Below are 13,225 nucleotides of genomic sequence, written 5' to 3' on the forward strand. Positions count from 1 at the left end.
AGAAAAATATGCGAAATTGAAATGTATGTGATGAAATCTTTGCTGATACCATGCTTAGTATTACTAAATTTCAATTGAAAATTATAAAAAGCATTTATTAATTGAGAGCTAATACATTTATTGTTTTTTTTTTGAGTTTATTCAACAATTAATTTCATGAAAATAGTATATAGTTTTAAAAATTCATTGGAAAGCAACTACATAAATAAGTAGCTTATTTAGTTTGCCAATTTTCACCATTTTTAAAGCGAAAAATATTTGTTATGGTTCAAAGTGTTATTTTTAACCCTTATTCAACACCTAATGCGTAATAGTAAAAACAACAAAGAGCATAATTGATTATTATTATTTTTTATTCAATTAAATTGCATAATTTATTCAATAATATACATTTTATTTTAACAGCAATACACGAAATTGGGAAGCATACAGTTGCGTTTAATTAGTTGTTGTTAATAATTTGTTATGATAAAATAAATATATATAATAGTGTTTTATCGCTAGGATTGTTCATTTATGCATTGACGTTTATGAAAAATTTAAATTAAATTGATGATTTATGGAAACTTTCAAGAAATTTTTAGTTCTTTTAATGACATACATGGGAATGTGTAAATTTTATGTAAAGTATATACTATATGCTAGTATATAAATTTTGTTTAATAAGAATTTAAGTTGACCATTATAATCAATATATATTAGGGTGGGCCTTAAATATACGAAGATAATTGTTATGCGTGCTACTACTGTAATCCCAGTTAACATAAGTAATTTATTCCTATGGAATGGAACCGGGTAGGACATCAAGTTTTATGACAAGGTGAGCTTTCCAAAAAAAAAAAGTCGATTTTTGTGAAAAAATTTACGCTTCAGAGTTGTTTAAAAAATCGTAGTTGATAACAAAAACCGCATTCATTCGACAATTAACTGACAAATATATCCAAGCAGATGATGTGAAAATGTAAAGTCGATCGCGTTAGCCGCTTTTTAGAGAAATTCTACTCACCGACTCTGAAAATACCGTTTCAAGAAAACCGATACCGCAGATATCGGACAACTATAGCATGTAGCTGTCATACAAATTGCACAATCGAACTCAAGTGCTTGTATGCAAAGCTTTTGTATTTGACAAGTTATCGTCACGAAACTCGACACAGATTATTATTCTATTCATCACTACAATTTCCGAAGAAAATGCACAGATCGGACCACTATAGCATATAGCTGTTATACAAACTGACCGCTCCAAATCAATATAAAGATATTTTATATCATTTTATGCTATACGAAATGCAACCTGTGAAGCGTATTGTAGCTTCAGTGCGTCGAAATTAACGTTTTTGTCATATTTGATTGTTTAAAGATCACCCTAATATATATATAAATTCACACTTTTGTTAAGCTTTCATACTTTTAATACCTACAGACGTACATATCTACATATATACTTGTATATCAACTATGTAGTTAATAGTGGATAACAAGAATGGTGATTACAAGTGATACTTTTGGAACTTTCTTTATAAAAATTACATTATTTAGTTTCTTTTACAATTAGCATATTATACATAATACACATTTCAACTTTCTTTTACAAAATAAATTTTCAAAAAAATTTCAACCAAATGAGATTTCTTAAGCCGAAAAATAGTTTTCATATTCATATTTTAATTAATTTTAGGCGCTTTATTATCACGTAGTAACAAATACACAGACTCCTGCTACATCTTACCTTCTTCTTGCATTTATAGTAAATTTATGTTTACGTATTTGAATGTCTATTACTGTATTTCTTCTTGGATTGCTTTGAGAAATTTTCTAAAGCCCATTCAATTCAAATTTGTTATCTTTAAGCAAACAAAAACCCATTCACACTAACTACTTTGACAAACCGCAAAAACTAAATCAACTTCCATTCGCAACCGAGGTCACTCGGCTGCGGCGAGCTTTCTTATTAGGCAAATAACAATTTTGCAAAAGTTTTTTGATTTCACTCAAGTGCTGCCAACGGCGCTTTCACACAGCCACACCCCACATACCGCATAGCCCTGCGCTCACTGCCGCCACTTGGCGCACGCAACTAAAAACTTGCTAATCATTATATTTTACGTTACCACTCTTCCGCGCTCTTACGCGCCATGTTGAACTCGCTTTACAATTCAACAATTTTAATATTAGTTACACAGCGCATTGATACATACATTTAATTCTACAGAGCGGTACATAGAGACAGACCTAAATATATATATATACGTATGACATAAATTAATTTTAATTCTTGACTAACAAAAACAACGAAAGAAAAGAGCGAAATATTAAAAACTTTTATCATTCGCATTGACAGACGCTGCGACGAGTGCACAGACGCTGGCGCTTACTCGACGTGTGCAGCGCAGTTAATTCAACAGCTTCCAAGCGCAAAGACGAGATTTGATGGGCAAAGGCAGGGTTCTACGCGGAAAAAAAGAGAATCCGCGTTGAGAGATGGTGCTACGAGCAGCGCGGCCATCCAAACCAGTCAAGACGTCCAGTGTGGCGAGCTGGCGATATTTGAGCACTTCAGACTGTGGACAGTTGCTGGGGACGGTGGATTGTGGATTCTTGATTTCTGCTACCGTCAGCGGTGCACGCTACGTGGTTCTGGTGTGAAGTGGTGTTAAGAAATTTAGAGTGATAGTGGCTTTGCAGCGCTCAAGTTTTGGTTGCCGAGATCTCTCGCTTGTTGGATTGACTTGGTTGATGAGTGTAGGCCAAGTCGTTGACGTGCAGTCCCGCAACTAGCTCTTGCATATCTATGGTATATAGTACCACTAAATTTATTTACATATATGTAGGCTCATCTGTCGTCGTCCAGCGTAATTTCCACTTGTGCCGCTGCTGCTGCTGCTGCCAATCTTGGCAATTAGTTATTCACGCTTGTCTTTATCTTAGACAATTTTCAAATAGCACTGGGAACGTTAGGAGAAGAAAAATGTATGCAGTAAATTTTGCTTTTCACTCAACTTGTGGCAGCAACTACAAGTTGTGGAAAATATTTGAGGACTGCGGTTGTTCATACTTGTGTGTGTGTGTGTCTTTGCGTTTGTAGGAAAAGTTGTTGCCATTTACGCACTGTAAATACGAGTTTTAGTCGAGCAGCACAATTAAACGAAACTTAAATAATATTTAGAAGTACGTAGCGTGGAAATTAAAATAACGGAAGACGATCAATACGGAGAATATGTGCGGGCGTTATTTGAACAGTGTTATAATGTATTACTCGAGAGGACATGTTTTTCGTTTATATAGATTTGTAGTCAGTCGTTTCAAAACTTGTAAGCTTGGCTTAGTTATTTATTTCAAGCAAATATCTTTACCTAAAAAATCTAAGGTAATAAGCATAAATCTACTCAAACTTTAAAGTAATTGTAATAGGGGACCGTGAATATTTTGCTTTAGAATCTTCGAGTGCTTTAATTACATAGTAATATATATGTTTTTTATTACGTTCAATAAAAAAAACGTACCGCTTCTTATTTTTCCAGCTATCATTACTTAAAATTTCCTAACGATCAAAAATTATCGATTTTAATTTAGGTGTAAATAAAATTTGGAATATCCAATTGATCTCACTTTTCAAACCATTGCCATTTGATAAAGAGGTAATTATTAACACCTTACTTACCTACTTATTTTGCTTTCTTAAATCTAAAAATATTTTTTTTAATTTTTCCTTTCAAAATTTAAATGAGAAAGCCAAACAAAATGCGCAGTAAGCAGTTACCCTACTACTAGAGCAGTACCACAGCACTTATTTTTCTGCATAAAAACTACATAAGAGTCTTAGCAATAGCAACAACATGAATTTAAGTTGCAAAAGCTTTAAAGGGGTACACACTAAAACATTTTTTTTGCATATTTATTGGTCTTTACAGCTATATAATACTTTTAAAAATACCATACTAAAATTTTATTTGAATATTTTAAATATTTTTGAGTTACTGGTTTGTTTAAATAGGTCAAAAAAAGTCAACTAATTAGGATGTAAATTAACTCAATGTTTTACGTGTTTAAATATACTCAATTAAGCTTAAGGGTTTAGGCGAATGTAGGAACTAAAATAAATTTAAAAAAAGTTGGCTTAAAGTACACTTTAGGGTTCCGAAACCAATTTTCAATTGACAGAATAGTAGAAAAAATTAAACATCGTACAAGCCGCTGTAGTCATTTTCTCGATCTACTTGAAATCTTAGCTGTAGCTTCAGAGGAATATTACTTAGTAAACTGCAACTTTTTTTTAAACTAATTACTGCTAATTTTTTCGCTAGAATATTTAAACTCTTGAAAGATGTTCGATTCCTTTTTTCTTCACTCTCAGCGTAAATTGTCCTAGTTATGGCGTACTTGAGGGCGTTTACCCCTTTAAGTTTAGTATCAGACAGTTATCAAAATGGTGTTTTATTTTGCATGTGGCTTTTACATTAGTTAATAGTCAACTAAATAAATATTAAAGGCGCATTTAGTTAATTGCTTTATTATATGCTAAATTGAGTACAATTAAGGAATATTATATTTTGTTCAATTAGGAAAATGCTTGGCAACGCATTTAGTTAATTGCCTCATTATATGCTAAATTGAGAACAATTAAGATGAGTTACTGCCAATTCGGAGTCGGTTATGGACTGCCGATTTCTTTACTGATTTTTATTCTCTCCCGATTTTTCTGCTTTCATAAAAATATTTTGCAGACACCTTAAACAATTACATAGTATCTGACAGCTGTCAAAATGGTATTTTATTTTGCATAGGACTTTTACATTAGTAAATTGCCAAATAAATAAATAACGGCGCAATTAGTTAATTGCCTTATTATATGCTAAATTGAATACAATTAAGGAATATTATATTTTGTTCAATTAGGAAAATGTGTGGCAACGATCTGTCGATTTTCACAATAATATTTTGCAGATAAAGTATAAGTAGTAGTAGATGGAGGGGGGAAAGTAATTTTAAATTTTAAATTTTAAATTATATTTACTGATGTTACCCTTATCCTCACTAGCCAGCCAACCAGCGAAAAATACTCTTTCATTCTTTATTTTAATACATACATTTAATAATTTTGCACTTCAAATACAATTTTCTAACCTAAAAACTCATTTCATAAATCTTGCATAAATCAACTCTGCTCGACACAGAAAAAACAGCCACCGAAATAAAACAAAAGCAACAACAAATTAGATTACCTGTATACACTTTCAACTTAATGAAACCGCAGCGCTTATCTGTGAGGGTATACCTACCTATATACATATATTTATAAGTGGTTTACCGTTATATTAACCATTAAATTAAACCTGCTGCCAAAGCTGCCAGCAACACGATGATGAAAGAAGGACCTCATTTAAACACACATACAAGTATACAGATTTTAACACACACACACAGGCAAACAAAAGTGCAACAGCACGCTTGTGCAGGTCATTTATGCTTCTCGCCACACCGGCAACATCGCTCAACTAATACGCATATTACGGCTACAATGATAACGATAATGGCAACTGCAATAACAACAACAACAATAAAAATGGGTTATTGGCTGATTTCATTGCCGTTGCTGACACTATGCGTGACTAAATCAGAGAGTCTGCAACAGCTGGGCGTAAACCGTTTGCCGGTGTGAGCATTTCTCAAAGGCATCACGGAAACGCAGCCGCTGCTCCGCACTCAATTTCGCATGAAAATCTACGGCAGCTGTCACGAACAAAGCAATTTCATGTTGACCCAATTTATGGAATTCTCCAACAGCGCCACTATCACCCGCACCGGCTCCAGCACTGAGCGTACGACCAGCTGCCGTCGTAGCATCAAGATTACTAACGCCTCCACTAGCGCCTGCAACGCCCGTTGTTGAAACTGCTGTGGCAGCTGCGGCAGCACCGGTGCTCAGCAACACCGGAAATAGTTTAATCAAATGCAGATTTATGGAAGCGGATAAAAAGATGACGCTCAGACACCAGACAGCTTTTTGTTCAGGTAAGGCCAGGAATGTGGGCAGCGAGCATATGAGCCAGTCTTGCAACACTTGCAAGAATGTTGAATCGATGGCGCAGCGGAAAACCTGTTGAGAAGCAAGAAAAACGTTTGAGAGAGTGGGAAAGAGCAGAGTTTTGTATGAATGAGTGCATTTACAAGAAAAATTAGTTGCAAAAATTATATTTTATATTGTGAGCTGAAAATTTTAGGTTAAAATGGCTGCAAGTGTATGTGTATGTACGTGCGTGTGTTCGCCAGTAAATCAAGTGAGTTGCACTGCAAAAGGAAGCTGACAAAAACGCTAAGGAAATTAAATGTTGAATGCTGCACATTGAGTGGAGCGCAAAGACTGTTGCATGCCGCATGTTGCATGTTGAATGTTGTATGTCGAATGTACAACGTTGAGCGTGTATGTAGCCGCTTTCAGCAATTTGTAACGACGATGAGTAATATGAGAGTGTGTGCGAGCGACACGGAAAATATTTAAACGGCAAATTACGAAAAATCAAGACGACAACTAAATTGGGTGTTTGTTGCAACCAAGTGGCGGCAACAACAACTGGGCAAGTGGAGCACACTCATACATTTAAAAGTATGTACGTTTATGTGTGTGTGTGTGTGTGTATGTAGGTGAGTGGGTACGTAAGTGAGTGGCAGGGCACTAGAGCAGTCGCAGCATTACTTAAGGCCAGCTGCTGCCGCTTCAGCGCCTGTAAGTATGCCTCGTATTCTTAAAATGCAGCAAGTAGCCGAGTGCTGCTAAGAAATTGCCAGCGCCAAATGCGAAAAGTCAACAATAGCGAAATTTCCAAGGCAAATATTTAAAATTGAAATGCATAAACTGTAAGCTTGAACGCGAATTAAACGCATTTGCTGCGCTCCAGATAGCAAAACTGAGAGCTGTAAACTGTAAGTGCTGCGAAAATAAAACCTAACACAATTTCTAGGTAAAAAAAAAACAAACAAAAAATTACAAAAAAGCAGAAAAAATTACGCAAAAAATAGAAGCAAAAAAAAAAAAAATGTATGTAAAACCGAAAATTAAGATTAAAAGCTAACAAGCCAGAAGCTGCGCGCTTAAATGCGAATAAAAAATGAAAAGTAAAAGCAAAAGCGCCAATAAAACAAAAGTTAGCAACCGAACGAAAGGAAACTAAAAAAAGAAATTATTGCATATTTCTCGCACGCTTCAGATTTGCAACCTTGAACTTCGGTGTGCACGCTTATTAGACTAATGAAGACTGCTATTGCCTCTTACGCCGCCCAAACCGTGTGGTTACAAAGCGGGGCAGGAATGTGAGCACGCTTACCCAAATATAAAAACTGCATAAGTATTTGCACACACACACATATATATACATGTATTTGTGCTCCTATCGTCGCGTATGTGGCAGGTGTTTCACACAAGCACGAATAAAAATATATATGTATGTGTGAGTGTGTTTAGGTGCCTTGACTGAAGTGGCCCACCGCGATTTACCATATTTGCGCAGAGCTTAGTAAATTTCATTGTTTTGTTTCACTATTTAGTAGCGGCAAACCGTTAGGCGCAAATGGTTCACACACAGTAAACGTCTTATGAGAGAAATTATATACTAAGTGCCCAGTAGGGAATAGATACTATCAATGCTTCTTGTTATGCAGGAAAAATTCTTTAGTTAAAACTCCTAGGAAAAAATACTCATTTATCACACTGACCGCCGAGTCGTCTGTACAGCTAAACCATAAAGCTGTTCGGCTGAAACCAGAAAATATTTTCCAAATCCTTCATTTGTAGACTTCCTGGCTGATTTGGCTACGTAGAATACATACAATTACAATAGAGATCAAGTCGGCCGTCTGAATTAACCACGGTTACAAGTCAGAACGAAAGCTGAAAGTTTTAATTTAACTTATCACGAATACGCTTTAATTCTAGTTAAACCCAAAAGTTATGCAGAACCTCTTTTTTCTCTGAGTCGAAACTTAACTGCGGGGTAATAAACTTTGTCTTGAAATTCAAATGGCCCAGCGATCTCCAGAGCACCGAAAGCTCACATGTTCAGCGAAGTCGAAAATTCCTTGCTTTGTTTAGGATCTTCTGCAGGATAACACTTCTAGCACTATACACCAAGTACCCAGAATATTTAGAATGTTTGGGATCCAGGTTACTGTATAACGAATTCATCAGCATCTGCGAATTGAATTGCGCCATGAACTTGTTAAGGATTTTGAATGCCATCTACTACAAGTTACTACTTCAATGCTTCAACTTTCATGCCAAGCTTATCACGTAGTTTTGAACCATCTTCCGAATAACACCGCTCAAAAAACATGAACAAAATTTTTTTTTTTTTAGTTTAGGTTTTCATGCTCAAATTCTGATTCCAGGCATTAAAAACGCTGAAATTTTTATTTTTAGCTCTTAAAATATGCTTTTTTTTAATACGAATCAGATGCCTTCGTATTCGCCTATACAAATATAAAAAATACGAAAAAAATTCTACAAAAGCAAAATTTAATCAAAAAAAAATTTTTTCCTCTTATTTTTGGAGTAGGAGAAACTGAAATTTAACATGCAGAAGTCAGAACCAAAAAATCGTGTCAACAGGTGTAATATTTTTAAGTTCAGACAAGCTAGAGATACCAATCTCTCACAATGTCTGCCAACTCATTCAAAATTACGTTTACGCGTAGAATGAAAAAAATTAAATGAATGAAAAAGGTAGGAATGAAAAAATAAATTTCCTGGCCGATGGTTCAATTCCCAAACGTAGATAGAAAAAGCTAGACACTACAGACTCGATCCCTAATTTACATAGAAAGTTAATAATTGCCTCAGCTCAGTGTTAAGCTCATATTAAAATCAATGAAGTCTTTAACGAATCGAACTTAATGGAATAGAAGGATTAGTTTAACCGTAGGTTTTTTTAACCTTGGCACATAATACACGTGCTGAACATAAGACAACAGTTTCCCGGAAACTTGAGCGTTCGAGAGTTGTGGAAATGCATTGCGATACAAAATTATTTTTGGTTTTGGTCTACAGAATAATTATATAAAAAGGTTCTACCAATATAGGAATATGTGACGATTCGGCTTGCGCGTGAAATTTATACAGACCAGTCCGGATCATATTTGATCTTGAGTGTATACACTCAATTTCGGTATTTCTCGCAACTTAGAATTTAGTTTTAGTATTCTTAGCTAACTTTATTACACACACACTTTCAGATATGTCCCGGACTGCTTTTATTTTCTACAATAAAAGTGGCATCTACAAATGAATGGCCATTTATGTTCTGCGAAATATAGAGACGTGTGCAGACAGGCGGTTGCAAAATGGAACTAAACGATTGTACAGATAAAACATCAAAATGAAGAGTGCAACTCAATTTTATATAAAACAGCACACGACCCCAAAAGGTGACTCAACTACATGCCTTTGTGTGTATAACGCCAACGAGTCATAACCTACGCGCCCACTCAAGCTAGATACCTGGACATACATACTTATATACATATGTGCACATAAGAAATCTTCATATGCAGCACACACGAATTGTCCATAGTGCTGTACTATATTTGTGACCCTCTTGTGCCGCACATGCAACATGCAACAATGCCGCAACGATACAACACAGCTGCGGATTCCAAAACTTCAATATTCAAAGCGCTCGAATGATGCAGTACTTCTATTACTGTATATAAATACAACACAAACACCTAAAAACACACACATACATATACATATATATTTATATTTAGTTTTACTTGTGTATGTGGGTTTGTGTGTTTGCTTGGTCGTTCGCACGACTTACCTGATACACAATCATTGCAATAACATCACAATGCGGTTGATTTATGGCGAGAAACTCTTTTATGACCTTCGTCAATATTTCATTCGGTGGCACTAAATCACGTATAATTTGGCACAACACTTGTCCATAAATCCAGGCGGCATCACGCGTTGATGATTTAATACAATGTAGCAGTATATCGACTTTATCGGTCTGTTGGGCGATTATCTCTGGTTCGTCTTGGACAATGCCGTTGGAGAGTTCCGTATTTTCCAGTTGCTTGGCTGAACCTGCAAGTAGTTGAAAATATATTATATATAAATAAATACGTATGTACTTAATGTATATGTATGTATATATATATATATATATATATATTAAAGTATATATATATATATGCGCATAAATAAACCTAATATAAATATATGATGGCGATAATTCAACTCATATCGCCAAGTTTTGCGGAATCGACTGATTAGTTTTTGCTCTGTCAAGCACACTTACTGCCTTACTTTTACTGTCTACAAATACACACATGCATATAAGTATTTAAGAGATAAAGACAAATGTGCGAAGTTTCATGTCGTGTCTCGATGAATTAGCAGCAATTTTTTTCTTATCCGCTGGAGTGTGAACTTGATTTAGAAGGCAGTTAGTTTTTTGTCTATATGTACAAACTACTTAACAATTAGCCAGGAGTAAACGGTAAAATATAGAGATTTATTATGAAAATATATGGGCTGTTTTTTTATAGGCATACAATTTCCTAGAGGGACAACTGTCAAATCAGCTGGCGAAGTGTACACTTGTGTTTGATATATTATATATGTTAAGTAGACTTTAGCAGTACATTTTTAGAACGCTTAAATATCGCAAATTATTCCCAAAATTCACATTCTGTGCGCCAGTATTACTTTTATATTTATATCCTGAACAGTAATATACCCTGTTTGCCACGAAATGTATAACACCCAGAAGGAAACGTCAGAGAGGCTGTAAAGTATTTATACATACATAAATATCAGAGTGACCAAGGGAGTCAATTTAGCCATGTCGGTTTGTCTCTCGATCTGCATATAGGGGTCTACACTCTGTTTTTGAGATTTCGATCTGAAATTTTGCAAACGTCATTTCCTCGGCGCTATTGGTCCACTATGTGATATAGATATTATACAAACGCAAATTTTTTTTATTTCACCAGATATCTTCAAGAAGTTTGGCATGGATTATTGTCCAAGGCACACTAAAGTCTCCGTTTATTTCGATCAGATCACTACATCAATATATATATGATATAGATATTATACAAACGGAAATGTTTTTTATTTCACCAGATATCTTCAAGAAGTTTGGCATGGATTATTGCCCAAGGCACACTAAAGTCTCCGTTTATTTTGATCACATCACTACATCAATATATAATACAAAGATAAAGATCTTTATAGAAGTTCTCTTTTTTTCTATCTTCGCTGTAGCAGAACTCCTTAACATTATTAGGCTATATTTTGTCAAAGGTCTATACTGATAACCAAGCTACCTGAGCATGAAGTGAATGCTTGCCATTATAAGGTATCGTGAAAAGTGCAACACGAATACAAGTTGCGTATTAGTTGCTCCCAATAATTCAAATTATTTCTAATAATTGATATGGAGTTAAATTTTTTTCTGAACAATTTGACTTCATAACAATACGAAGCAATCTACTGAAGGCAAACGAAAACTCTTATGAGAAGGGCGCAGTACGGGCCGACTTCGTGCTCAGCAAACACAGGAGCAGAGAAAGGTCTGTAAATCGGCTCGCTTCACAAGGAGAAATCGTCAAGCTTAGAGCACAGTTAAACAATGAGATAATCATATATGAACGAGAAAAAAAATCATTTAAATGTTGATTTGGAACGAGCTGAATTTATAACTGTTACGATTGCAGAATTGATACACAGTTTCGTTCGCATCAATCTTTTAAATTTTTATGCTGAACAGGGTATATTACGTTCGCCACGAACTTTGTAACACACAGAAGTAAACGTCGGACACCCACTATAAAATATATATTTAAATTCAAAAATCGAATGTCCTCAAAACTGCAATCACAACTTATCATAACAAGGCGGTACACGATTGTCGGAATTCCTTACTTTTCATACTGATAACTTTACTGATTTTCGTTTTTTAGGGAAAACTATGTTGAAGAAACTTCCTAGCATATACCTATATATGCATACGTATATATTTGCTTCTAATAATTTTCAATATCTGTTAATTGTAAAATTTTTTTATAAAAAGAATTTTAATAATACCTTTGAAAGTTTGACGAACCGATTGGCCGAGGGTTTTTATCCGGCCAAGGACTTGAAACTCGACAGCAATTCCTTAAAATGATTTGAGGAGTGTTTTCTGCCGGTAAAATAACAATGATAACAGTTAGTGTCCGAAGCTCAAGAAGCATTATTTTTTTGATTTTACCTCAACTGGTAATTGAGGCTCTAAGCCAAACTTTAGTTGTCGAATACTCAAAACGGGCAGTTACAGCGACCTTTTGACGTTTAGTCAAAACTGGCGTTCTCTACGATAAACTTAGAATTTTTCCGAGAATTTTCGCTTACTTAGTGTTTTACGAGCGCTGCTCGTGTGTTCGTTTTACGATAAACAGCGCTATCTATTGATGAAGTAGGGTTGGCTGAATAATCAGCGGGCTTAAAGCCTCGAATTCCCCTACTACTATTAATAAAAGATTCTTATGTAAATTAAAAATTTAAGTTATAATTAAAGTTTCCTCCCCCAACATTTTTGTGGCAACAAGCAGCTTTCACAAAGCTGTAACACAAAATAAAAAATCCCACAGCTTAAGGTTGCCGAAAATAAAAACCAAATAAGGACGCACTCATTTACAGTCGCATAAATTTCCAGGCGAATTATAATAAATTAACCGCTCAATTGTAATAGAACAGCAACAATATTTCACAAACGAATTTTCTTAAATTCTAAGCACGTCGCGCTTGAGAAATTACGAGCGCCGATTTCATGCAACAAAGCAAAACAACAAGAACAGCAACAAAACTTTTGCTAAAATCGTAAAATATGTTCGGCCGCAAATGCGTGTAGGCGCCGCAGCAGGCAGTCGAGTGCCTATACGCACACATATTGTGTGTGGTTCGAGCGCTCATGCCTCCGTCGCTTCACCACCACCAACCAACAACAAATGTGCGAGTGGCATTAATATAGAATTCGCTTAGTACGCTTGCTTTCTAATTATCACCCAATTATTCCCAATATCAAAATCCTTTGCCATTTATTGCTTGTTATTTTGGCGCGCCCGCACCTTTCTTTCAGTCCAGTGCCTGGTAATGGTGTGCGCATTGATTTCCTGCTTATTGCTTTCAAAACGCATTCGCTTGGCCATTATTTACAGCGCTTCAGAGCACAGCACAGCA

General features: G+C 35.2%; 1 protein-coding gene across 3 annotated transcripts in view; it reads right to left on the reverse strand.

The window, feature by feature from the left end:
- Positions 1-330: 330 nt before the first annotated feature.
- The window catches only part of htt (huntingtin), a 147,524-nt gene continuing 134,629 nt past the window's right edge, over positions 331-13,225 (reverse strand). For all 3 annotated transcript variants that reach the window (XM_070105694.1, XM_070105693.1, XM_070105692.1), the window contains 2 exons: positions 9,816-10,084; positions 331-6,100 (listed from right to left, as the gene is read on the reverse strand). In XM_070105694.1, coding sequence (XP_069961795.1) covers positions 5,618-6,100; positions 9,816-10,084 — 752 coding nt within the window. In that variant the 3' untranslated portion in view covers positions 331-5,617. The remainder of the gene's footprint in view (positions 6,101-9,815; positions 10,085-13,225) is intronic.

Source organism: Bactrocera oleae, chromosome 2, assembly GCF_042242935.1.
Source record: "Bactrocera oleae isolate idBacOlea1 chromosome 2, idBacOlea1, whole genome shotgun sequence".
Classification (NCBI taxonomy): Eukaryota; Metazoa; Arthropoda; class Insecta; order Diptera; family Tephritidae; genus Bactrocera; species Bactrocera oleae.